We start from the raw sequence: 27,152 nt of genomic DNA, 5'->3' as shown, positions 1-27,152 counted from the left end.
ATGAAAAAGTGAAACTAAATCAAAAGAACTTGTCAATAAAACTTTAGATAGTAAACCAGAAGAATGAAATTATTAAACACTTTTGTCTATCAAATTTCGAAATTCAACTTGACCAATGCAGGACACTAGAAATACACACAAAGAGCTTCATAAGAATAGGGGCAACAGCCAACCATAACTTGAAAAAATCTTCATCACAGAGTACAGAAAATACATAACTGATCACGAAGCAGCGCGACAGTCGCTACCTCAACCCTCTAAACGATACAAGGATGATTGCTTATTTACGATATATATAGTAGTTTCAGTACCTACTGTCAAATTGTACACCACTAATTCGATACAAGGATTTACGACACTAACAACGTGCTATGAACAAATTGTTGTATTCACATGTCCATACCATCGAATATCTCTCCGTCTTCATCAAAACTTGAGTCGTCTAATAGGTGTCCTTCACTAACCAAGTTACTGCAATAAACAACAGTTGATCAGACCTAAATGTATGCTGGTTAAAAAGTAGAATATCACATCCTGGAACATTGGAAGAGTAGAGTAATCACCTCACACAGCTGAAGCGGAAACTCACGACACGTTTCAATCTTCTATTGTAGAAGAAAAAGTGGTAAGACCATCTGGAAAAGATGCAAAGACTTGTGTTAATGGACTACCACTCATAACAAGAAATTTGACTAGTAAATAAAATCTTGTCGCTCTTTTAGTCGAAGTGTCACATGATGTTTGGGCAATATTTTAATTTGAAAATGACCATGAACTACAGCTTTAACCAATCAAACGGGACAAAGAGAAACAGTTTATATAGGCAAAATGAGATGAAATAGGAAAGCCAAAACATCATATTCAAGAAAAAGGAAAGAAACATATGACAAATGGAATAATCAAAACTGGATGTGGATGTAAATGTACTAATAAGTAAATTTTACTATAACTTACTCGTCTGAATAACATCAATCAAGCCCGAGAGCAAAAAAAAAAAGTATAATACTTTCTATCCATAATAATTGCATAATAATCTCTAGCCTATTAGTTTTAGTTCAACTGCCTTGCCCTTGACCTGACCATGGTTTTTGGGTACTTCGTAAAATGTAGTCGGAGAGGACCTCAATCAGATGGTTTATATAAAAAGTTGAAGAATAGGGACCTCATGCAGAAAGTTGACACAGTTAAAAAAATAATTGGATAAAGAAGATATATTCATATAAAAAGTCTTACATGGCTCCCTTCTCGAGAAATGGATCTGCATCTGCCTCCGGATTGTAAGTGTAGATTTCACATTCAGCAACTTTTACAACCTGCACTGCTAATAAGTTAAGCAACTTGACCATGTTTCCTCTTTGTCTCCTTTTTATGTTGATAAAAAATTACCTCACCTCATCTAAAGCCTTGTACAAGGTTTCAAGCAGAGCACTGCCTTCATTTGCGTCAAGCCATTCCTGCAACCCAAATCATAGAATATCTAAACAAAAAGCTCGAAGTTCTCTCTATGATAACTTAGCTATGTCTTGAAACGAATATAACATTATGACATCTCCATTACGACATAAAATACACTCACTACCCTTTCCGAAGAAAACAAGGAAAAGATAAAATAGTCTAATCATCTGACTGGTCTACATATGCTATTGCAAAACACTAGAAAGAAACAGTCAAATAACGGTATCTAATTCTTTTCCGAAAAGCAATTAATCTGATCTTTTGGTCTATTAAAGGCATAGATCCTAAGCACAACCTTGTTTGATTAAGTTACCTCTAGTTACATGCTAGTTAATCAAAACAAGGTAATCAAGTAAAACCAAATGTAGGAGATGATTTCAACTGAAATGGCGACATGAGAACCAAGGCAATTGCCAATATGTTCCCATCATATAATCTGTAACAAACACAGCTTAGTAGCAGAAGAATGGAAATATAATAACCTTTGAAGCCTCAAACATGTAGACATCAAATATCTGCTTAAAACTGTCCCAGCTCTCTTCAGTGAAAAACTGGTGAGCATTCACTGCACTGTAAACCATAAAGTTGGCAAGTCAAAGCAAAACAGGGACAAATTGCATATACACGCATAACCAGAAGACTGACAACAGACAAGACAACTTGAGAATTGTATTGGGAAATGGAGAGACTTGAACTCTCAGCTCCTTCAAGAGCAACAGTGATCCAAACTGTCTGTCAATCCATCTGACAACACTCCCACAGCTGTAAGAGTAGGATTATAAAGCGGGATGCCACGTCGCCAAAGAAGCTGACAGTGGCATTACCCATAATCCACCCAGTCAGCTTATACTACAAATACAAGAGGATGTGCTTTTACTTTTTGAGTAAATACAAATATAAAAACATTATTTATACACCATAAGTTAGAGACTTACCTGAAGTCATAATCTGGATACATGTGATAGAGAGAAAGGAGTAGATATATCAACGTTTTCCGGCTGGAACAAAAAATTAGAAAAAAAAATGCATTATGAAACAATACAAACTCGTTTCAGACGTAAAACTCCAGCCATAGGTCTGGATTCACCACCTGGATCTACACATTAGATATTCAACAGGTGAAGAAGAATCAGCATCTGAAGATTTTCCAAGATAATCAAAAATCTGCAACCAAAAGTTACTTTAAGATCTCCCGGAAGAAGAAACTTTATTAGCTACTCCTACGGAAACAAGAAGAAATTGAACGACTGTCATAAACAACCGAAGTTGCAGAAATAAATGAAGTTTCAACAACACGGGGGAGGATGCAGTCAATAAATATACAATAATGAGCATAAAAAAGCTACTCAGGATTGAAAATAGTGAGATTCAGTTTCTACATATTTGGGAGAAAGGTGTAAATTTATTTATCTTTCTGACCGAAAACAAGATGTAAAGCGAACATCGTGATTAGCACAATATAATGCTTCTTGTGTCAAAGCTCTTCCATTAAAGTTGAATTGCTAATTATGCAGGACAGAAGGACTACTACTTCCTATTTGCTAAGCTTTATTGTGCAGAACCACCACGTACCTATGCTTGTAAGAGTTAGCAGATACTCACTGAATAGTCAAGCAGAGTGCAAGCTAGTCTGGACGCAAGTGTTTTTAAAAAAAATAGCATCTCTATTTTCTAATAAAAATAATGCAAGACACACATATGGACCTCCCTGAGGATGCATAATCCCCCTGTCTTCCCTGGGTGAGCGCTTGATAGTAGAAGAAGCCTTTTGTTTTATACTTCAATACATGTGATTTCAATTATACAAAAAATTTGATGATGTTAACAAAAACTTGTAATTTTCATTCACCAATCAACCTTTCATGCAAAACGAGCTCCATATTGTTGAAAATAGTAGAGAAATGAAGTGTTGCACAATGATTGCTCTACCTACCCACAGTAAAGAGTAAAAGACCACATGATAGATAACATATTCATGAATCGAAGTTACCTCATTCTCCAAGCTAAGCGATAATTTCTTGTCTGTTCCAGTGTGTTTACCTAACAAGCAAAAGTAAACATCATGAGATTTTCCAGATGCAAGCGCAATTTCTACTTGGAGATCATTAGAAGCACTTACAAGAGTACGCTTCGAGACATCCTTTAATGGTTCGCTCTCCAAGATTCACATGACTCAGAAAATCATTTATCCTGTACGTGCAAATAAAAAAATTTATTGCAACCAAACAACAAAAACTCTTCTGTACTTATTTGAATGTCATTATATGTCGAAGCTTACCGATCAAGAGGGGTATATTCCAGGTACTTCATGATTGATAACAATGCAGAAGTTTAGCCCAATGATGATACCAGAGGTCCTAACAGAAAAACAAAACTTCAGGATCATAAATTATAAACCCCAACACCAATTAACTGTCACAAAAAATCATATTCAGATCTTATACCATGTCAAAATCCAAATAAGAACACATCAAACTCCAACAAGAATAAACAGAATATATCAGATTTACCACATTCATAGCAAATTAATATAGTCTTTGTCGATAGGCATGATTCTTCCAATTCATAAATTTAGGACCATAGTATCTTACTATCTTTTTCTTTTGAGTGTCACCCAAAGTTGAAGGGCATAAATGTGCAATTCAGATATAGCAACAGATATTAATACACATCCGAGTAAAGAAACTACGCATAACAAACTTCAAAATCTCCATAATCCCACGAATGGGGAGCACAATGAGCTCTTCAAATCTCCTCAATTAACCAACCAACAATTACACATCAATTTAGTCTAAGGATCAACATACCAGCATAATAAACTAATATGTTGTTTTATATCTCAACAAATCTATGAAATTTTGCTCATATAAAATTCACTCAAGGAGTCCAACAAACTTCAATATTTCCACTTCTCATAACACAACATTAAAAATGCTCAAAACTTCCTCAAATCTCCATAATTGACCAACAAACAATTATTAACCATAATTACAAATCGATTTGTCCGAAGGGCGAATATGCAAGAATAATAAGCTAATATAATGTTCTATATCTCAGCAAATCTATGAATTTTTGCTCACATAAAAATGTTCATTTTAAAAACTTCAAAATTTCCTCAACACAAACACAATTCCCCCAAAACATAACATTCTAAACAAATGCAAACATGAAAAGAACCAAAACCCACAACAAAAAACCATAGATCTACAAAGTTTTGACTTACAAATAAGCAAAAAAACAAATCTGAAAATTCAAACAGAAACTTAGCTCAACACACAACAAAAAAACATACCCTTTTCAACAAACTGAAAAATAAAGTGAAATTGAGAGTTAAATTCAGAAAGAAACATACCCTTTTCAACAAACTGAGATGTATAGGAGAAATTTAGAGCTGAAATCAAATGGGTTATTGAAAAAATTGCTTCTTTTTTCTGGGAATTCCTTTATGACGATGAAAATGAACTCTTTATATTCGAATATTCGAAAATTCTGTGCAAAATTTGAAAGTTTGGTGAAATTTTTCTTCAAAAAATGTGAGATTTTGATGAGACAACTTTGTTGCAGTGTTGCGTTGGCATAATCTGATTGGTTGACGTTTGATGATTTTGTCGTTTTCCGTTATAGTTTGGTATTTCAATCCTGTGGATCTCTACAGAGGTTCAACCTTATCCATTAGATCACATTCACAAAGTTTATTTAAAAAAAAAAAAAAAAAAGTTAATTGAGAATATTTTAGAACATTGATATATATGATTATTTTATTTAATAATGTTATTTACAAAGTAAGGTCGATATAAATTAATGTAAATTTATGTAAGTATTAGTGATGAATTTTATCGTTTAAAATTTTAATCACGTGAAATTATATTGAAGTACGATTATTTTAATGTTATGAGAATACTATTTAAAAATTGATTTAAATTTTCAAATTTATGTGTTTATTCATATATTACAATAACAAAACCCAAGTACAATTCCCTCTTTTCAAATTTAAAAGTAACGTAAATGGATTTATTAACCTTCATTATTTCTAACAATCTTATCTATGGTTTCTTTTAATTCTCTTTAATTTGAAATTTTCATTTCGTTGCAGCGCATATTTTTTATGTCGTTTTGAAGTATTTATTATTAGTATTTATTTCCTCCGTTCGAAATTGTTTGTCATGTTGCGCTTATCAAAAGTCGATTTAACTAATTTTCAAAGGTAAATTATATCACATTAATTTGATATTTTAAACAAAAAAATTAGATATTTCTAAAACTATTTGAAAAGTACTATAAATTACAAGCATATTAATATGATGAAAAAGTACATCTTAAAATATTAGTCAAAATTTTTATAGTTTAACTCTAAAAATAGAAATCATGAGAAACAAAACCGGACGAAGGGAGTATTAGTTTACGAAACTATTTTAGTTTTTCGAGTAAGAAGATGAGAACGATTTGATGTTTACAGTTATATTTCTAGAAATGAAGAGAATGTCGAAAAGATGACTTTCTATTAGACTCGAAGTAAATAATAGAAAATAATATGTCTTGTTGATTCAGAATTCATATAGTCATATTCAATGTGATATTATAATGTTTACCCATCATAAACTTGTTCAAATTATAAACATTTTGACACACAATTGTTGGGGTGGGGTGGGGTGGGTGATCAATTAAAAGTGAGGTGCCATAGATGGGCCAAAAGCCCAAGTTTTTGTGTATTGGATGGGCCAAAGCCCAAGATTTTGTATATTGGGATGGGCCAGTATGGGCCTGTATCATGTATGGTTCCATGTGAAGTAACAATTACAAAGATAGCCCATTTAGAACCATCATTTAAGTTAGGTTTAAATTGTAACTCATAGCATGTTTGAAGTTAAGTTTAAAATTTAGACACATATAAGTATAACTATGTCTGAATTTCAGTCACATATGGTTGAATCTTATCATTTTCACTTGAATTTAAGCGTGATGTATGACTGATTTCAATCGCTTTTTTAAAATTTGACATTTTTTTAAAAAAATTACTCGCATATGGCAAAATTTCGATCATATTTTAAACTTCAATCAAATATGTATTCGATGTTGATTCAAATAAGAAGGTGGTGGATACGTTCGAGCACAAACTTTAAGAATCGTGATGAATACAATAAAAAATAAATTGGCTATTCGTCGCAGCAGAGTGCTTTGCTAATTAAATTTGGACCATGCACTCAAGGTCCATTTTCCAATTCTCCACGTGGAAACATAAAGGCCCTAGAAAACCAAAGAATAAGAATTAAATAAAAAAACAAAAGAATACGTGGAATTAGATGATCTAATGAACGTATAGTTTATGTTGACTAATTTTTTATTTTTAATATTAAAATCAATAATTTATTAAAAAGTATTAGAATCAAGAGAAACTATACACATAACACCCAATACGTGTCTTTATAGCTATTGATTTGACTTGATTTACGACAAACAATAATATCGATATTTTATATATAATTTCATAAATGAGTTTGAATGAAATAAAGTTATTTTAAATTTTTCTATTTAAATTAAAGATCGATAATATAAGTAAATTTATTCTGATAGAATTTTCGATTTGATAATAATAATAATTAAAAAAAAAGTACTAAAATCAAAATAATACCTATATCATTATTTTATTGTTAGGATTATGACTCCTAAGATTCTTGCATGCAACTAAATACATACCTAAATGTCCTAAAAAAACTAGTTGGTCAACCACACCTAATATGTTTCTAAAAAAGAAAAAAAAACGAATAGCAATGAAATTCGTTGACGCTAAATAGTCTATAACTAACATGATTTTTTTGATAATTCGTCGTTAAATAGGATTGATATCGCTAATTTCTATCTTTTTGTAGTGATGTAGCTAATTTTCTTTCATGACCCAACAATTTTATTTATTTTTTTTATTATTTTTGCTTTAATGTCAAATTTCTCTTGTAATTCCATTTCTAGAATGGTTGGTTTACCAAATTCCTTTTAATAATTTTATTTTGATGCAAAAATTAATTTTATAAAAGAAAAGAGAAAAAGAAAGAATAGAAGAGAACTTGAGGAATTTAATTGCTCATTTCAAAGACTTTTAAGAAAAATCATAGGCCTTGAAAATAAATTAAATGATCATTCTTAGAAATTAATTAATTAATTATTTGAAGGACCAAATCTTATACATGTTGACCTAACATTACCTTATAATTTGATAGGCTGATTTCACGATTAATATTTAAAGTACTTTTATTCAGAAAATATTCCACTCAACTTTAATAATGAATTGAGACTTTCTTTTAATTTGCACAAATTTAAATTATTATTTTTCAGTGTCTCGATTAAATTTAGTTCATGTACAACAAAAAAAAGTTCATTCGAGGGTGCACTTCTAATATGATTTTCTCCATAATCTAACGCTTGAATTCGAGATTTATGATTTGAAGTGAAGCAGACTCACTACTACATCACAAATCATGTTGTTAGATTTAAAACTAATTAATCCACTTTGGAGGGGGGAACGATAAACCTCATTCACGTACTTTCAATAATTTTTGCTTACATTATAATATATGTATAAACATATTCAGTAATTTAAATATCTATAAAAAAAAAACTTTTTTGTCGAGATCCCTAAAAAACACTTATTTGAACAATTTTCGACAAAAATCAATTTTCATTAAAATCAATCCAAAATAACGCTCGGCGAAGACATGGAATCTCCATCAAAAGCCCCAAATTTCTAACAAAAACATTCATTCGAATTTTCAGCTTTTTAGTAACATTATATACATTAATTTAAAATCGTTAAATATTGTATACATATATATTTTAAATTCTGAATCTACCTCCGTTCCGAGTTCACTAGAAAAAAGAAGAATAACAATATATATCCATGAGGGAAGCATGATGGAGTTGACTTCTTGCATGAGTATATAATTTGAAGTTACTTATTGGTTTGGGAAGGTTACCAACCAAACCAATGAAAGAATTATGACTTTAAAGTTAATACTTAAATTTCATTTTATTATTTTATTTTTTCTTTCTCAAATCATTTAATAAATTGGATAATTACAAAGAACACCCCAAAAGTTAGCCAACTAACCAAATTGGTACATTTATGAAGAAAAAAAAAGCATCCTAATTTTAAACCACATCAACATTCTTCCACAATTTGGCTTTAATATTTAGTTTGTAAGATAATTATTTACCAAGTTCATATTTTAAATTTGTGTGCTATTCATTTAATTAACTAATTGTGGTGCTGTTTAATATGAGGTTTTAACCAAACAAAACCATTATATAAAACTATTCATCAAAATAATATGTTTTTTTTAAATTTTACAAAACTAGTATAAACGTATTCCACAGTAACGTTTTAGGATATATTTTATTTTTTAAAAGTTGATGGCGTTAGATTGATATACGTTACTCACAGTAACATTTTACTCCTAAAACGTTACAACGTTACTGAAAATAACGTTTTAGGAGTAAAACGTTACTTACAGTAACGTATATCAACCTAATGCTGTTAGTTTTTAAAAAATAAAATATACCCTAAAACGTTACCGTGAAATACGTTTATACTAGTTTTGTAAAATTTTAGAAAAATGTATTACTTTGGTAAATTGTTTTATATAATGACTTAATTTGGTTAAAAATTCGTTTAATATGGACGGAAAATTTTAAGAATTTTGATCCAAATTTTATATTTATGTAATAGAAATAAATATAAAAAAACACACTTAAATTATTATTTTATAAAAAATTTCATACATAAATTATTAATAGTGTAAATATTATACTAAAACTATTATTTATGTTATTTCGTAATTCTTATATCACTTTCTTTTCGTCATAAACTAAATCATCCTATTAAGTTATATATTTGTAGATTCAAAATATTGAAATAACAAATTAAGAAGACTTTTTAGTATTTTATTTTATTTTTTCCTCTTCTATTTCGATGATATATTATATTTCTGATTACTATTAATATCGTTTCACTTACATCACATCAAGAGTACTTATATCGTTTATTTATTGTTGCTTCTCTATGTAATTTAAACTCTAGCCTCTCATAATTCATTACAACATCATTCGCCAACGATTAAAATAAACTTCTAAATTTAATCATCTCAAGATAATATATGTTTTATTTTTGTGACAAAATAAATACTTAATATTCCTTCAATCACTTAGAAAGTCAAATTAATGTAAAATAATTGTACAGAAACTAGAACTTCTCCGTTATGTATGTAGGTATAGCATATATATTGTTTAAAAAATAATTAATCAACTTGCTAAAAAAATAATCCAACTTTTATTATATTATTATTATTGCCCTAATTATTAATAAATTAACAAAAATTATTATCCAAAGAGGATAATGCACATTTTAAAGTAGACTTACAATGAAAGAGTTTCAACGTGTTTTCTTAATTAATATATGTGTTGTCAACTATAGAAATACTATGAATTATTTAAAAATCTATTAGCTACCATCTATGCGTATAAAATGGATCGGAATTTAAGAAAGTATAAAAGAATTTTAAAATTGTATAATCTGAAATTAAAGATACATAGAATATATCAAAATTATTTTGATTTTATGATTTTATATATGTTATATATAAAAAATTAAAAAAAAAAGACATATAAATTAAAACGAAAGGATTAATATATTTGAATATTTGTTATTTGTAAATTTTTGTTCAATTTTACTTATAATAAAATAGAAACTAATAATCTACGCTTCTTAGTCAAGACAATCGGCTTGCTTACCTTTCAAGATTGTGATATTTGGATTCTATCTTATCTTATTATATAAATAAAAAATATATATCTGATATATCAAATCAGTTTAATTAACTTTATTGAAACAAAAATATAATAAACCAAATAGTGAATTACTTAATATATGGATCGATCCGAATTTTTTTCGTTCAATATCTGATATTTGTATTGACAGAAGAAAAGCTAAACTGAGTATTATTATGAGTTCGGATGAGTGAAAATGCAATAATTTTGATTCAAACTTTATAAAATTTGCTTAAAAATTTATTTTATATATATATAAATATTGAATCCTAATTCAAATTATATTGTGACATCACTTGTGTGTAATGAAAGTTTAACTAATTCAAATTCATTCGATATAAGGCTATTTAAATGAAATATAAGCCTTGGCAGATTTTTAATATCAATATTTCGAACCTAAAACTTTAACCTAATGTAGCTGGCATATAACATTTTAAACTTTATAGTAAAAGAATGTACACATAACATGAGAAATAAAATTTGCATGCATTATTTCAACCGAAAAAAAATGAAATGAAAATGGCATGCATCATCGTGTGATCTTCATTTCATATCTTTTATGAATATATTTGCATGTTTTTTTTTAAATTTTTTATTTTATTAATATCATAAATCCACCAACACTTTTTGTTTATTTTGTGTTCAGTCTGAAATACAGTTATGACATAATCTAAAGATTATAGTTATTTTCTAGGCGGATCATAGTGAAAGAAGAAGAACTCTCGAATGTAAGACTGAAAAGAATTCAATGAGTTCAAACAAATTAAACGAAGAATTATAAGAGGTGAAAATTTTATGTACACTTCTATAGAGTGACATTAACAGTGTGTTTGGATTATTGTTATTCATTCTATTATATTGTATTGTTACTACCTACAATGTTTTGTTCTGATTGTTACTTAAAATGTATTATACTGTATTGTTAAATTTCGTTGCTATGTAACAATGGAAACCCCTTATGGAACAACCAATTTGGTGTGTTCCCATTGTTGCTTAATTTCTTTTTTCAATTATATCTTTACATAATATTTTAAAATACTATTTTACTCTTTACCTTAATTATTTAAATCTAGTCAAACCTCCTACCCTAAAATAATTAAGGATATTTAAGTAAATTTATAAATTATAATACAGTACGATACAATCAAACCAAACAATTAAAATTTTACTAAACAACAACAAACAATACAATCTAACCAAACATTGTATCTACTATACAATACAGTACAATAGAGTACAATACAATACAATACATTATGAAACAGTGGGTAACAATGATCCAAACAAAGTGTAAAGGTCTCTAGGAGTTAAGGTTTGGGGAAGGCCCCTGCGGAGAAATTATAAACACCTTAATTTCCGTAGTTCAATATATTATATGATTATAATTTAAATGTGTATAAATCATTATAAAAAGCTGCATAAGTTGCAGTTCTTCTCATACCAATATGATTTTTAAAAAAAGAATTAATTTAAAATGTTAATCAAAGTCAGTTAATCTAACTCTCGAAAATGAAACATGACAAGTAAAAGCGAACAAATTCAACGAAAATATAAAATTAGATATTTTAAAAATTCTCATTACAAAACAAATTTCGAAAAGAGTGTAAATTTATTTCATAAAGAAAAACTTCTCATCTAATTTATTTTAGTCAAGGTATAATCTGTGACTTATCACTACATTAATGAAACTATTATTAGGGGGATGAGTTGCATTAATCATATACATTTTGTAACTGAAAAAATGGAGACTATTTCAACTTCATTAAATCAGTTTAAAGTGTCAAATTATATATTTCATACTAAAATTAATGAATAAATTGTAAAACAAACATCAATACAAAAAAAAAATAAATTATTTCATTATTTTTTAAAAATTAATATGTGACTCCAAACCTTGACTTATAAACATGGGAAAATAAATTTTGCATCCATTATCTCAACCAAAAAAATAAATGAAAATGACATGCATTCTCATGTGATTTTCATTCCAAATATTTTTTTTTCATATTTGTTGGATCGTTTTTTAATTTTACTCATTATAAAATTAGAAAATTTTTAAAATTATTATTTACGAAATAGACTTAGAAATTTATTTTTTAAAAATAAAAAACTTTTCATATAATTTAACACAATCAAGGTAGTAGAGTACACGATTTGTAATTACTACATTAATGAATTATTAGGGATGAAGTTACATTAATTATAAGTTTTTAAACTGAAAATAAACGGAAATTATTTCAACTTCTTTATTTAATGAACTCATCATTCATTAATTAGTCTTATACTACTAAACAAATTAACATTCTTACACTACTTAATGCAGTAATAACGTATATACTACTCTATTATTAATTAAAATTGACTGATAATAATAGTACCTAATTTATAAAAATTTCATAATAAAGGGTAGATCTAGATAGTCAAGAATTCACATAAAATTCATTAATTTTTACTCAAATTATTTATAATTATATAAATAAAAAGTATCACTAAACATATATAAATACTTTATTATAAATTTCAAATGTTATTATATCATTATAGAAGTAAGTTACACAAGTCATAAAAATAAATTCTGAATTTAATGAAATTTTGAACTAAAAATAAAGTAAAATATAACTTGTTACAAGCATTAATGAAGTTAGACTAATCATATCACAAAAAAACTATATTATTTATTTGATTTTAATGTCTTCTTGACTATGAATTTCTTTTCCCTTAAAATATTATTATTATTATTATTACAAATTATTTAAATATAAAATTGTTTAGTATAATTTTTTCAAAGTTCAATTTATTTTAGGAATTTGATTATTAAAATAATTTTCACTCTAAATTATTAATAATTTTTTTTTAATTTCATAATTATTATTTTATGTATTTCAAATTTTGAAATTTTATAAAAAAAAATTATGATTAATATGTAAGAGAAACAAAGGGAAGAAAGACACGTTTTGAATGGCTCGAAACCTGAAAAGATACTGTTCATTATTTTATTCATTAATTTATTTTAAAATCATTTAATTCAAAAACTTGACCTTTTTGTTTCAAATTAAATTCTTGATCTTATAATGAGACTATAAATATGCTTTATATCATGTATTTTTATTATTAAACTCTATTTTTCATTTTGATTCTTTGAAAAATTTTGAGTGTTTAAACAAACAAAGACACTCAATCTCTTTGCTTCATTCTAAAAGAGAGATCTTTTTTTAAGATTTAGAAAAAGAAAAGAACCTTTCTTAGCTTGTAGATATCCGATCCCCTTCTTGTAAGTCTCTTTTTTTTCTCAGTATATTCCATTAAATTCTCTATTTTTTCATCATGTTTGTTGTGTTTGTTGTGTTATAGCTTTGAATTCATATTAAAGATCACTTTTTGGCATCTGGGTATTTTTTTCTTTTTTAATGTTTGTGTGTTAATAGCTTGAAATTTGTTCAAAAAGTGAACTTTTTGTCATTTGGGGTTGTCAAGTTTCAATCTTTTTTTGATACCATTTTTGTTATTTGCATGGTACTTCCTATTTTTGCTTGAAACTTGTTGTAATGATCATTTTTTGGTATCTGGGGTTCTTAAGTTTCAATCTTTTTTGATACCCCTTTGGTTGTTATTTGCATGTTACTTCTGTTTTTGCTTGAAATTTGTTTTAAAGATCAGTTTTTGCCATCTGGGGTTGTCAAGTTTCAATCTTTTTTGATACCATTTGTTGTTATTTGCATGGTTCTTTCTGGTTTTTCTTGGTTTTGATACTTTTCTTGGATTATGTTGGTTGTTTTTTTGTTTTTCTTAGGAAGGTTCTTGATGCAAGCTCTTGTTTTGTCCTTGATTTAAATTTATCATGCTTTTTCTTTTTTTGAATTAAAGTTGTATGTCCTTTATTTCAAACCTTATGTTTTTTTTTAGGTGTAGTTTTGTAGTTGGGAATTTTACCAATTGAGTTTTATGCCTTTATGACTTTATTACTCTTTCACTTTTGTATAATTGGCTGGTGTTTTAATAATTCAGATTGAAACAACTTTTATGGTCTAATGCAACTTGTGTGCTGTTATTTTCTGTTTTCAGGAAATTCTGGTGGAAAGCTGATTGTTTAAGGCATCACTGTCCCTGTTACATCAAAAAATAATAAAAAAAAGTGGTTTTTAGCTGATATTGGTTACATAAGAATGGGAGATCACTTTGTGTTTCTGGTTGATCGGTTGCTAACTGAATCCAGTTTGGAGGCTGCAATTCAAAGTAGAGACCCGAAACTGCAACCATCATCGATAATGAATAGCTCGGTAACTGATTGCTCTTCCCAGGATTCTGATCCTCTGAGTCCTAGGAAGATGGTCGAATGCAGGATATGCCAAGATGAAGATGTGGATTCAAATATGGAAGTTCCTTGCTCTTGCTGCGGTAGCTTGAAGGTTTGTTGAGCTTTCTTACAAACTTAACTTTCTTTCTTTTCGTGTATATGCTATCTATATTGGACTGACATGTGCTTAAACGAACGACATGGACGGGGACTCATATAGTCGAAGCCAATTTGCTAGAAATTGAGGCCTAATTGTTGTTTTATGCTATCTATCGGTGTTCTAATTTTTCTGTTATTGGAGCTTGTTTATGTCGTTAGAAGTTTATTATATGCTTAAAAATCAATATATGAGTTGTGCACTAGTGCCTATTGAGTATTCTCTGTTGCTTTTTCGTCTTCCTACTATTCAAAAATTGGTGTGTGATTGGGTTGCTTGTTTCCACGAGCACATGTTTCCAGTGAGGAACTGGTTCTGTCTAATGATGAGCTTATTGATACTGAGACAATTAGATTTTGGAATTGTGTTTGCAAGTTCAGTCTCAATTGTGTTATTGTTTTCTGGTGACAGATTATTACTTCTACATACTAGCTAAGCATTGGAATGTTTTACATCATGCTCAAGATCATGAATGCAACCTCTAGTTCCTCGTTGTAAAATTTTACTTCGTTTACATGGATGATGTTGAACATGCTTTAACATCATCCCTCTACCTTTTTTTGGGCTGGACCATGGTGATGTTGCTGCGCTTTTGGCTTTCATTGACTAGAGATATCTGTTTATTCAGTTATTTTCTTATTTCTACCAAACTTGAGACTCTTCTACCTAGTTCCATGTGTCCCTAATACTTTATTCTAATATTTTATTTTTATCTTTAACTCATTATGTGGTTTTGCAACTGCTTCATGGTTGTGCCTGGCTTTCTTTCAGTATGCACATCGGAGATGTGTGCAAAGGTGGTGTAACGAGAAGGGTGATACCATTTGTGAGATATGCCACCAGGTGGGTGACTTTTCTAAGTTTTTCTTTATGCAACTTACAGGCTAGAAGTGCATCTGTACCATCCGTGTGCGTAATTCTGCAGTTACTGTTGACATTGTATCCTTCTGATGTATTTGTGTTGATTACAGCCTTTTAGGCCTGGTTATACGGCACCTCCCCCGATTTTTCGACTTGGAGGCATCCCAATGAATTTTAGGTATCCTTCTTTGTCTTTCTTGTTGCTATTATTAGGAAATTGAATATTCTGCTCCATATCCCATATTATTTTTTTCTTACCATGTGTTGTGGTGCTTTACTCAGGGGAAACTGGGGAATTGTTAGAAGAGACTTGAATAACCCTCGTCTGATAGCTGTCGTTTCAAGTAATCGTAATTTCATCAACTCTGATGACTATGATGATGACTATGCCGTCTCTACATCAAGAAGCATGATGTGTTGTCGTTCAGTTGCAATGATTGTACTTTCTCTCTCTCTCTCTCACACACACACACACCCGCACGCGCTAATGCATTTTAGTTAAGACTTTGAAAAGAAAGCATTAGATTCTTCAATAACTAGCTTGTGTGCCAGGAAGTACGATACACAAATGTGATCTGCCACTGCAGGATATCCCATTTAGACAATTTCTAAATCTAAGTGCAGCAATTTGATTCTTCTTTTTGTTTCCTTTTTTAACAGTTTATGCTGCTTCTGGTTTTACGACACACTCTTCCCATCATAGTGAATCAAGCACAGGACTATTCGTTCCCTTTGGTCATGGTAACGTACTAAACTAGAAAAAATAGGAATCACATTGTTGTGTTCTTTTCGATTATGTTCTTACTCATTACCCTTTGCACACAGGTACTGCTGCTGAGGATTGCTGGCATTGTTCTGCCTATCTACATCATAATGAAAGCAGTGACCTCTTGCTACCGTCGCCAACGCCAGCAGGTGAGTCGAGCTACTATCTATTCCCCTTACGTTCCTCCCTGATACCACCCCCATGCCTGAGCTAACTAAACCTTTTCATCCTTCGCAAACAGGCTGTTTTACCTATCTCCTCGTCTGATGAAGAATCTGACCCCGTGATACATCAACCTCCCATCATCATCGCCCCTTGAAAGTACTAGATGTATGTTAGTTCATGTTTACTTTACTGTTGCTACAGCGTCCTGCTGCGTATAATCTGCTGCAGAGAGGATGGATGACAGCGAAGAGAAGCACATTCGCGTTGTTTTAGATTATGTAGATTGAAGAAATATAAAAAAAAAAGAAGTATAAAAAGGAAAAGATTTCAAGGTTTATGTATTAGTTAGAAATCTTTGTATAGTAAGTTTAAAGTTCAACCATGTAATATGAACACATGGATGGGAATACAAAATGTGGCAAGTTAGTTAAAACTTTATAATATATGATAATATCCAGTCTTTTTCCTTGCAAAATTCTGTATTGGTTGTTGATTTATGGTTTAAAATATTTCAGTTTGACTATAACTTATATGCTACATTCATTATTTTGTTAAAAGGAAAATAATATGTGATGCCTTTGAAGAAATCACATGATTTTAACTCAAACAAAGGCAAAAACACCCCGTGAATATTTTTTTTATCTGTTCAAACCTTAATCGACAAAATTAATCTATACATGTGTTTGGTGAATGATAATCAAATAAGAGAAACTACTGTATAAATTGATTTAGACATCACGATTATATATATACTTTTGAGTGCTCCACTAAATTCATGAGCTTTAAACTTTGACTTGCTCAAAGTGCTCTTTTACTTTCTCTAAAAAGCAACCTACCCAATTCACCAATAAATAAAAAAGAAATGATTGTTTTTTTTTTTTAAAAAAAAAGAGGTAAATTAGTGTTTTATTGATAATTTTAAAAAAAAGGGTTTACGTGCCCTAGTTTCTCATAAATCGATTTTCGTTTTAAACCTATTGAATAATTCACTTCTTATTTATTGGATCGACTTGCTGTAACAAATTCTAGCTAATTATAGATCTTACTTTTAGTTTATACGAAACTTTTTTAAATTTTAAAACGTCTTCTTTGAATTAAATAAACAATAATTAAACTCAATCAACTAGATTTTTTTTCGAAATTTTTTTATAAGGTCAATGAATCTATATTTGACCTCTATAGGATATCATTAAATTCGAAATGTATATTCAATACCTAATGGGACCTCTAGTTTATGAAAAAAATACAGTGGAACTAAAATCCATCATCATCAATAGGGAAACATTCGTTATCACAAGTCCCTCGTGCTTTCGCGTTCGATATTCGTATTGAAATTTAGATTTGTATCACGTAAGATTCTTATTAAGATTTTTTAATATATTTTCCCCAATATTATCATTTTGATATTAACATTTAACATGTACTCAATCCTTTAAAATATTTTCACTTCTACTATATTAGAACAACGTCAAGGTAAATTCTACTTATCTAAAGTTTTTTGGAAGTTGGTAATTTGTTAACTTTTACGCACTATGAATACAGCCTTGGTTATATATACGCAAAGCTTGAATCAAAAACTTTGATAAAAGACGTAAAAAGTTCTATATATTTCAACATATATTTAATTATAAAAATAAACGAAGTTTAAATAAAAAAGGAGGAACGTGACACGAGGACTTGTCACTCCCTATATGTTATGAAGTTGCGTGTCTTCTTTTAAGTTGGTATATTATCTTTATGATGACAATTGATATAACACAAATTGCAGCCAACCAAAAAAAAAAAAAAAACTGCAGCTAAATTTCTTCAATAATTGAATTATTTAGATTACTTTGCCACTTGGCAAAATAGAACATATATATTTTGTGACAAATTATAGAAAAATTAGGAACTTTCCTCTATCATGTTTTATTTATGTGGGATCAATTTTTTGAGGGCTAATAAAAGGATAAAATGTGTTTATTTGGTTTATGTGATGGATCAAGATAAGATATAGGGTTTTTGTAGGAAAGAAAAAAAAAATTTCAAAAAATTAAGTATTTTTTAAAATTTATTTTTTAGTGTTCAGTATATAATCAAAACGTAATTATATTCAGCCTAGATAAATATTATGAGTAGGGGTAGAGTTAGGGAGTGCAAAAGGGTTCGTCCGAACCTACTAACATTGTATAACACATGGTCAATTAGTTTCATGAATATCCAGTATATTTATATAGTAGATGTTGTCGTCTTTGCCTTTTAGTTCGTTTACTTATTTATAATTTAATCGTCTTAGTTTATGACCGTATCAATGCAGAATAACTTAAATAAACATTAATTAGTAATCAATATATATATATATATATATATATATATATATATAAAAATTCAAAATTCAAGCTTAGGACAAACACCATCAAAATAAGAAGATAACTAGAGAAGGGAAATATAGAAATGCATTTCCAAAACCCCACAAATACAATAACTAAAAATAATTAACTTCATTAAAAATCATAAAAGTTAGTTACAAATGCCTTTCCATGGCCCTTAAAGTGTCAAAATGACACAACGAGACTATACCTGAGGTGTTAAGTTTGACATAAACATCGCCCAATAAAAATATTTAATAACTGAAATTTTGTACCGACTTTAAGAGATCAGGTTAGACTCCGAATCTAATCTTCCTTTGATTCAGCATCATCATTATTGTTATTAGAATGATAGTGAACATGTTGCACATTAATCACAATATTAATAGTGACTACAACAGCAATGGCAATAATACCAAATGGAACTAGACTATACCAAAACATTATTTTATTTTATTTTTGCTTCAATATACCAGAAAAAAAAAATGTAATATTTGTTTGTTAATATTGTTGTACTAATACTAATGGCCCTTATATATAGCAGAGAAATTTAATGCTTTAATTTCTACCTTTTTTTATATATAAAAAAAATATTCTTGAATCAAGAACGTCTTTTTGAATTCTTATAGTAATGTGTGAAATTGCATGTATGACATTTAATGATCTTTTCGTTTTCCAAAAATAGACCAGTACACATGAATCTTTAATCGATATTTTAAAATGTATTTTTTCGCGAATATATTAATTTATACTCTCTTCGCTAGTAATATATCATAGATTAAGAAATGAGATAATTATTCATGAAGTAGCACACTTTATCATTAATTATAAAGCTCTTGATGAATTCGAGGTTTAAATATGGAGTTATCTGTATTAGAAAGCGTTTTATTTTTAAAAGTGAGATTTTAATATGAATTTCAGTTTAATCGAACTTCGATGGAGATAGAAAAAATGAAAAAGGAAATAAAACCAAGGTGTACCAATAAAAAAGGGGCATAATGGCCTAATTGGTCTTTAAATTTGCATTGCATTTAAAGCCTACCTATTAGTTTAGTGACATTACTATGTTCGGTATCCATAATAGAATCTGATTAAATTCAGATTTAAACTGTGAAATCTAATATTGAAGGATAAAATCCTTTCTAACAAAGGCGACTCTATATCAAATGGATCAAACCTAAAACCTTTTAATTAAAGATAAAAGGATATCTATCACTCCACCGTAACCCTAATTGGTAAAGTTCAATACGTTATATAACAAAAAATAAAAAAACACAAAGTTCTAACTCCGCTACAATAAATAAAGTTTAATAACCATACGTGAAATTAGCCGTTATTTTTTCATTAACAAGAACAGTAAAAAGTTTCCAGCTTTTGACATGAAACATGCCAAAATATTACATTTTGTACTATTCTATACACATATACTACTAGAAATGGTGCTTTGCCCCATATATTGAACAAAAAGGCTTATAAAGAGATCAAAATAAATCTCTTTTTTTCTATGCTGAAATTCTATAGTATTTATATCTACACTCCAATTTTTGGAGTTGTGCCTCTTGATGACAAATCAATGTTACTGTTGCTGCAGCTAACATTCTTACCATTGCAGCTGTTCTTTATACGCGAAGAGAGCTTTGCAAACACTTCCTCCCTTTGGGGGCGGTTTGCATATACTATCCACAACGCGAGGCTTAGCATGACTCCAACTGAGATGACGGCTAGCCCTGCATTAACAACTCGGAGATGGTGTTCCAATGGAGGGCAGTGATTGGCTGTGATGTTCTTGAATGTATCGCGGACAAAATTGCAGTTCTGGAGATTAAGCAGCAGTGGTGCATAATGTTCGAGAGCGTAGCTTATGTTGACCGTTGCCACTAGCTGTTCGTACATATCGGGTGTCAGCCTACCGATGCTAGTACACGTTCCGGCCTCGGATACACTGCAAGTATAATTCTGCCAAACCTGAAAACAATTGCAACAACAGCAGAATTGGATTACAAAGTACTGATACGCCGAAAATTCTAAACATGATATTTAGAACACGTTGATTCACTTTCATTGACAAATGACTCGAATATCTTTAGCATATAGAACCAGTGTCAACTTCCAACTAAAACCTATGTTACTCCGACTATCCGAAAATGTTGCTACACCCATGTCGGATCTACCAGAAATATACTACTTTATGAGGATCACACATGCAGCACGCGAGACATTTTTGAAGAGTCTGAGCAACATAAACTAAAACAACAGTAGAAGAGGAAATGTGTCATAGCAGGGTGTGATTGAGGGGGAAGAGAAACATTAACACTTACCGTTGAAGAATTTGCCATAGACACTTGATCAGCCGGGCAGGGCAGATCTTGCAATTGTGAGTCATATGGATAGCAGAGACGTGGCATAACAGGTCCTGACTGGTTATAGTAATTTGAATTGACATGATTAGATGGATTGGAATTTGCATATGTGTCTATAAATCCGTTGACAATATTTACGAGATCAACAGTGACTTGTTTGCTCTTGAATAGTGTCTGGTTTGTAGTTCTTGGGTCAACACATGGAAGGATGTTGCTAAGAGCACTTTCGGCATGAGGATTGTCCACCCACTCTCCCATTGCCATACAAGTGTCTGAAATTGCACTGGAACCAAGAAGAAAAAAAAGAAACATGCCTATCAGCGACTCGTTCAAATCTTGGAACTATCTAGAATACTGCAGTAATGTATAGTTGACTGAATAAAGACAGCAGTTCTCTTTTAAACGGTTATGTCTGAGATAGCTTACGAACATCTCGACTATTTCACGGGTCAGCAGAGGCACCGAGTAGTACTTCTAGTCTAAACAAATGTAAAGAAGTCACCAAGCACCTTTTCGTCTCACTTTATTGACCAACAGACTTGAATAAAGAAGCATTTTGTGACCCGAGGAACCAGGAAAAGAGTAGAAAACTTAAGCATGGGAAATCCATGTTGCACAGACCCTTCGAAAATTTTCCACACCCGAGTCTAATCCTTCAAATTATACTACTTTGAAGGATCCAATGGACAAACATTTTTGAAGAGTCTGAACAACATAGTAGAAAACACAAGCTTATGTACTACATGAATACTCATATTAGACATTGTGTCTTACTTGTTAATAATGACAAAAACTCCATAGAGAACGAATGTAAATGCCACCAGCAACCATCCGCTAATGATAAATCTGCATCAAAGCATTGGATCGTGATGACGGAGAGTATTGAGAAAAAAAGGACAGTCGAATTGTTTTTGCACTGAATAGAGAAACTTACATGTAAATTGTGTGTTGATAGCCAAGGATAGAAAGGCCTACAAGAAATGTGATTTCAGTCTCAAAATTAATGTTTAAGCCATGAAAGTTTGAGAGTAAAAGTAGAGCTCAGTTTAGTAATACGTACAAAGACCCAGAATAGAGATGAGAAGCATGACAACAGCAACAGTGATCAAAGCTGACCTCCTGCAAAGTGCCATTTGCACATTAATATCATACGTTGAAGCAAAACAAACACTGAAGAATAATAGCAAATTAGATTCGAGGCATACACAGAATTGAAGACCCTTCGTATCTTTCCTGAGTTTTCATTTGTTTTCTCCTCAAGTTTATCTGCTGCAGAAGTTAGGTCTCCATTTAGGCGATCGATATCATCTTTTACGTCTGAAGGGAGGAAAATCTGGGCCACATTTACAGTTTTTGCGAGTAACAGGTATTGTGTTACATTTCTCAATGTCTGTTCAGTGTAATCTGACTGGTTTACAACATATTTTAGTGTGTCCAATGCTTCACCGTGAAAATCATCTTGTCCAACAGAAAGAAGAATGCACCCGATACTGTCAGTTAAATAAGAAACATGAATCAGTAGTTTTTCTAATGAGCAAGATTTATGTCCTTCGATAATCCAAGCAAAAAAGAAGAATCATTTTAATCTAAAACTTCCAAATAGTGACAAGTCCTGTGTAAGGCGAGTGCATAGAGCCACACATTGATAATCTAGCAGAAGATATATCCTAAGTTTATGAACAAAACATAGTGCAAGATAAATTTTTGTGATTTAAAGTTGATAACATTGCAAGATCAGAAAAGTTTATTTTTGTACAAATAGAATTGACCAATCGAGGAATTGGATGCATTAAATCCATTTTATCAAGAAAAGCAAAACCTTAAGGATGGGCTCGTGATAATTTAAATGAGAGAACACATGTATACAGCAAGCAACAAGTCGAGTGTTAGATTATTACGCTGCAGCACATGTCAAGATAATAAGCACGATCAGGCAAATTCTCTCTGAAAAATGTCGGTCTCCGTCTCTAATATTGATATTCCATCCGCAGCAATAATGCACTACAAGAGCCAATCCAAAAGAAACGAACCACAGCAGAGCGAGTATGATACCAGCAACACCTGTAAAACCAACAGACTGTGGAACAAAAGTCAAAATCCTTGTAAGATCACTGTCTTCTAAATGAAAATCCAACTAAACAGTTAAAGCAAGCTCATCCCAAGGTTTCAAGGCAATATGCGAAAAAAAATATTCGTGAAAAAATGTATAAAATCAATATATATTCGCTGTTGTTTGTACAGCTTCTAAAGTAGAGATCTAGCAGCACATCCAATGCATAAATTATTAGATGCATCATTAAGTTGTGTCGAATTAATTTTACTACTTTTTATTCACAAAAAAAAAATATTAAGATAATTTCCTTATTTTCTAAAATGATGACTATAAAGTCCGAAATTGTGCGCCAAATTGTTCAAAAAAGGAAGAAAAAAAATTATTCGAGGATCCGATAGCTATTCTAAAACCCAATTAATTTGGATTGATCTCACATAATGCAAGAGGAGTATCTTTCGTTACACCACTTTCTTTTAACAGTAGACAAAAACATTATTGCCCATATAATAATTCTTGAAAAGGTACTTCCTAGTTTTGATTTGTTCAAGTTCACCACTCGGTTTCCGATTTTCACATTAAAATTCGACTATTATGAGTTCATGCCGAGTAGATTCCCATTCAAGGGGAAGTGGCTCAATCTTGAAACACTACACTGCAATCTTTGATGGTCTTCCTAGTTTTATTAATTTAATACTTCCAATGAATATTATTTAAGTGAGATCTTAGAAAGAGCATTATTATTGGGAAGACCATGTGATATGGAAGCAATATGAGAAAAAACAAAAAGGATTACTCATAAAGCCTCCCAATGCCACCTAACACTAAAGAGGAATCACTTTTAATCGATAAACCAATTAACAGCACCTCAATCTCAAACTAGTTAAGGTCAGCTATATCAATCCGTCATATCTATTCCGCTCTATTTCGTCCCATCATATATAGAAAAGGTAACACAATATCAAAAAAAACAATAGAAGAGGAACAAATTCTTAGACACAACTATGCAATTATGCAGATTTTGCACCAAATCATACACAAATTCATCCTTTGTTAAATGCAAAAATATACTTACAACTTAAATGTTTAAGATCTATACTTTGCTTTTTGAGTAACCGATCTAACTTCACGATCATCTTCTTACCCTCCCCCTCCCCTTTCCCAACCATATTCCTTTCTTCTGCTGGGAATAAAAATAGCTAGCAGAACAGAAGACAATACATAATGTTATCATAGTAGTACTAGGCCATCTTTCACCAGCAATTTTCATCCCTCAGCACAGAAAACTATTCAAGTGAACTAATCAATACCCGATATTCTGCAGTTTCTATCTCGGAATTTTCCAGTTCAAAATCAGTTACTTAGTCATGAAGGTCATCTACCAAACAAGAGAATCAGCCAACGCCGTTCACGCTAGGTGCTTGAAGTACGCCAACATTATTTTGGTCCAAAAAACGAACGGGGTGTTACAAGTATAATCATAAAATAAAAAAAAAAACTGAGGTGCAAGTCCAGAGGGTATTGCAGCTCAGACAAAAAACTTGATGAACTGTATAAATCACAAACAAGCAGTGAGAACTGTAGGCATCAGAGATCCTAAACTACAGCAAAATCATCAAACAAATACATAGCGATACATTTCCTAGATAAATCAATTACAAAAGATGGACATAACAAGAGTATGGTGCTTACTGCCCAGTAGTGTTTATTGGCAATATCCCATCCACCTCTGTATTTGTGGAAACCAGAAAGAAAGTCTGGCCTCCTCGTCCTGTTTCCCGCCAGCACGAGTGTGCTCGCATGCCCACCTGGTGCTTGTGCCATATCTGTAGAGTGCAATACACCATCCTTCCATGATTCCAAATTTCCCTCACCTGTTAGAAGTATCAAAAAAGAGGACCACATCATCCAAAAGAGCCTTACTTTAACTTAACCATTATCGAGAAAGCATCAGAAAGAAAATAATACCTTGAGTTAATGGTCAAAAACACATATAAAAGTATCAAACAACGGATAGTGACAATTTAGGTATGAAACTCGAAAAAAGGGGATACTTTAGGTGTGCTTTTTACCCATATATAATCAATTAAAATCCTTACAGATCAACATAATGCCTTATATATTCAATTCAGATGTAGAAGTGATCATTCTTGCTAAAAATAAACAAATAAAGCAATTTAAACAGAAATCACATAGTAAAACCATAATTACCCTGAGACAAATTAAGAAAGCATTAAGCATAGTTATTAAAGAATGACCATTAAAGTATTAATACCAAAACTTCATAACAACCAAGAAAGATTAAATCATGTAGTCCAAATAAAACTGTCCTTAAATAACTAGAAAATGACATCTGAATTGCAATAACAGAATATAAAACAAATCTCAGACTCCAAAAATTGAGGAACTTGGGATACAACAAAATTTTCATAATAAGAACCCAATTTTTCATCTTTTTAGCATTATATAGCTCTAAAAAGAACCAAAACCACCAGCAGAGAAAAACCTCATATCAAAGAATTGACCTTCTCCCATAATACAGGTAACCAAGAAGCTTCAATGATCAAAAATTTCATTACAAGAAACCATTTTTGTTCTTTTTACCATACATAGCATCATCACTAGTGTCAAAATCCCTTCAAATAGAAGAACCCCATATCAAAGAATTCACCTTTTTCCATAATACAAACAGCCAATAAGGCTCAATGATAAAAAATTTCATTACAAAAAACTATTTTTTCTTTTTAACATATATAATAACATCATCACTAGCGTCAAAATCCCTTCAAATTAGATAAACCCCACATCAAAGAATTCACCTTTTTCCATAATACAGACACCTAAGAAGCTTCAAATTATCGATAATCTCATTACAAGAAACCTTTTTTTTTCTTTTTAGCATGTATAACATCATCATTAGTGTCAAAATCCCTTCAAATTAGATAAATCCCACATCAAAGAATTCACCTTTTTCCATAATACAGACACCTAAGAATCTTCAAATCATCAATAATCTCATTACAAGAAACCATTTTATATATTTTTTAGCATGTATAACATCATCATTAGTGTCAAAATCCCTTCAAATAGATAAACCCCATATCAAGAATTCACCTTTTTTCCATAACACAAACAGCCAAAAAAACTACAAAATGATCACAATGACTCACCTAAAATGGACTTAAAAGAGTCTCTTGGTAAAGAATCAACAGGAATTGAGCTGAAACAAATGGAAACAGCAAAAATAAGAGTAGCAGTAAAGAATGAATAACCCCTCATCTTCATCTGCAGCTACTCTCCAAAATCTCACTGAAACAACAACACACTATCATATGCTTTTTCAGTTAAAAACAAGAAACCCCATCACAATTTTTTGTTGCATTTGCTTAAAAAAAACTAAAAACAATTAGAATCATGTGCTTTCAGTGAAAAACAAGAAACCCCATATCAATTATTAGTTGTATTTCTTCAAAAAAAATCAAAAAATTAAGAGAATCTCAGAGAGAAAAGAGAAGAGAAGCCACTAAGATACAAAGATCTCATCTTTGGCTACACATTTATATAAAAAGAGAAAAAAATAAAAGTTCACATGGTGAGGTAATGGAGAGAGGTGAAAAAGGCGGGTGTGTGACTCTGTGTGTGAATGAAATGAATAAAGCAGATTTTCTTTTTCATTATTTTTGGGAAAAAATATATGAAACTGAATCTGAAGATCACAAAAAATAATAAAAAAAAAAATTGTTCTTTTTTGATCTTTTTTATTTGGTTTACTAATAAATTAATCGTACATTGATTAATATTTTATAAAAAAATAAGTTGAAAAGAAATTATTGATTAAGAATTAAAAATTAGTGTTGGATATTTTCAGTTTAGTGAAATAAA

General features: G+C 30.4%; 3 protein-coding genes across 4 annotated transcripts; 1 reads left to right on the top strand and 2 right to left on the bottom strand.

The window, feature by feature from the left end:
* Positions 1-132: 132 nt before the first annotated feature.
* Positions 133-5,025, bottom strand: LOC107018457 (repressor of RNA polymerase III transcription MAF1 homolog). The gene is made up of 11 exons (XM_015218942.2): positions 4,808-5,025; positions 3,734-3,812; positions 3,575-3,645; positions 3,446-3,495; positions 2,546-2,619; positions 2,391-2,453; positions 1,938-2,025; positions 1,392-1,454; positions 1,234-1,313; positions 564-635; positions 133-471 (listed from the first exon to the last, which is right to left on the bottom strand). The coding sequence occupies exons 2-11, from the start codon at positions 3,763-3,765 to the stop codon at positions 390-392; spliced, it is 675 nt and encodes a 224-aa protein (XP_015074428.1). The 5' UTR covers positions 3,766-3,812; positions 4,808-5,025; the 3' UTR covers positions 133-389.
* An 8,356-nt stretch (positions 5,026-13,381) lies between these two features.
* On the top strand, positions 13,382-16,987 carry LOC107018935. 2 transcript variants are annotated; one of them, XM_015219529.2, is made up of 8 exons: positions 13,382-13,540; positions 14,332-14,675; positions 15,492-15,563; positions 15,692-15,759; positions 15,864-16,020; positions 16,242-16,322; positions 16,407-16,496; positions 16,589-16,987. In XM_015219529.2, exons 2-8 carry the CDS (start codon positions 14,433-14,435, stop codon positions 16,664-16,666), a joined length of 789 nt encoding a protein of 262 aa, XP_015075015.1. In that variant the 5' UTR covers positions 13,382-13,540; positions 14,332-14,432; the 3' UTR covers positions 16,667-16,987. The 2 variants fall into 2 exon arrangements, with proteins under 2 accessions (XP_015075015.1, XP_015075016.1); XM_015219530.1 differs by lacking the exon at positions 13,382-13,540 and adding an exon at positions 13,583-13,658.
* A 3,179-nt stretch (positions 16,988-20,166) lies between these two features.
* Positions 20,167-26,921, bottom strand: LOC107020941. The gene is made up of 9 exons (XM_015221480.2): positions 26,441-26,921; positions 24,963-25,144; positions 23,119-23,297; positions 22,426-22,710; positions 22,281-22,339; positions 22,155-22,191; positions 21,995-22,066; positions 21,179-21,503; positions 20,167-20,825 (listed from the first exon to the last, which is right to left on the bottom strand). The coding sequence occupies exons 1-9, from the start codon at positions 26,553-26,555 to the stop codon at positions 20,391-20,393; spliced, it is 1,689 nt and encodes a 562-aa protein (XP_015076966.1). The 5' UTR covers positions 26,556-26,921; the 3' UTR covers positions 20,167-20,390.
* Between the last annotated feature and the right edge of the window lie 231 nt (positions 26,922-27,152).

Source organism: Solanum pennellii, chromosome 5 (assembly GCF_001406875.1).
Source record: "Solanum pennellii chromosome 5, SPENNV200".
In the NCBI taxonomy this organism is placed as follows: domain Eukaryota; kingdom Viridiplantae; phylum Streptophyta; class Magnoliopsida; order Solanales; family Solanaceae; genus Solanum; species Solanum pennellii.
Note: the sequence above shows the minus strand (reverse complement) of the source record. Positions and strands in the feature narration are given on the sequence as shown.

Coding starts and splice junctions, on each gene's coding strand:
- LOC107018457 (XM_015218942.2), bottom strand. CDS start 3,765: ATGAAGTACCTGGAATATACCCCTCTTGATCG. Junction 3,646..3,733: donor GAATATACCCCTCTTGATCG/GTAAGCTTCGAC, acceptor TTGCACGTACAG/GATAAATGATTTTCTGAGTC. Junction 2,026..2,390: donor TATCCAGATTATGACTTCAG/GTAAGTCTCTAA, acceptor TATGGTTTACAG/TGCAGTGAATGCTCACCAGT.
- LOC107018935 (XM_015219529.2), top strand. CDS start 14,433: ATGGGAGATCACTTTGTGTTTCTGGTTGATCGGTTGCTAACTGAATCC. Junction 15,760..15,863: donor GGCATCCCAATGAATTTTAG/GTATCCTTCTTT, acceptor TGCTTTACTCAG/GGGAAACTGGGGAATTGTTA. Junction 16,021..16,241: donor GTCGTTCAGTTGCAATGATT/GTACTTTCTCTC, acceptor CTTTTTTAACAG/TTTATGCTGCTTCTGGTTTT.
- LOC107020941 (XM_015221480.2), bottom strand. CDS start 26,555: ATGAAGATGAGGGGTTATTCATTCTTTACTGCTACTCTTATTTTTGCT. Junction 23,298..24,962: donor CCAATAAACACTACTGGGCA/GTAAGCACCATA, acceptor TTTGTTCCACAG/TCTGTTGGTTTTACAGGTGT. Junction 22,340..22,425: donor CGAAGGGTCTTCAATTCTGT/GTATGCCTCGAA, acceptor GGCACTTTGCAG/GAGGTCAGCTTTGATCACTG.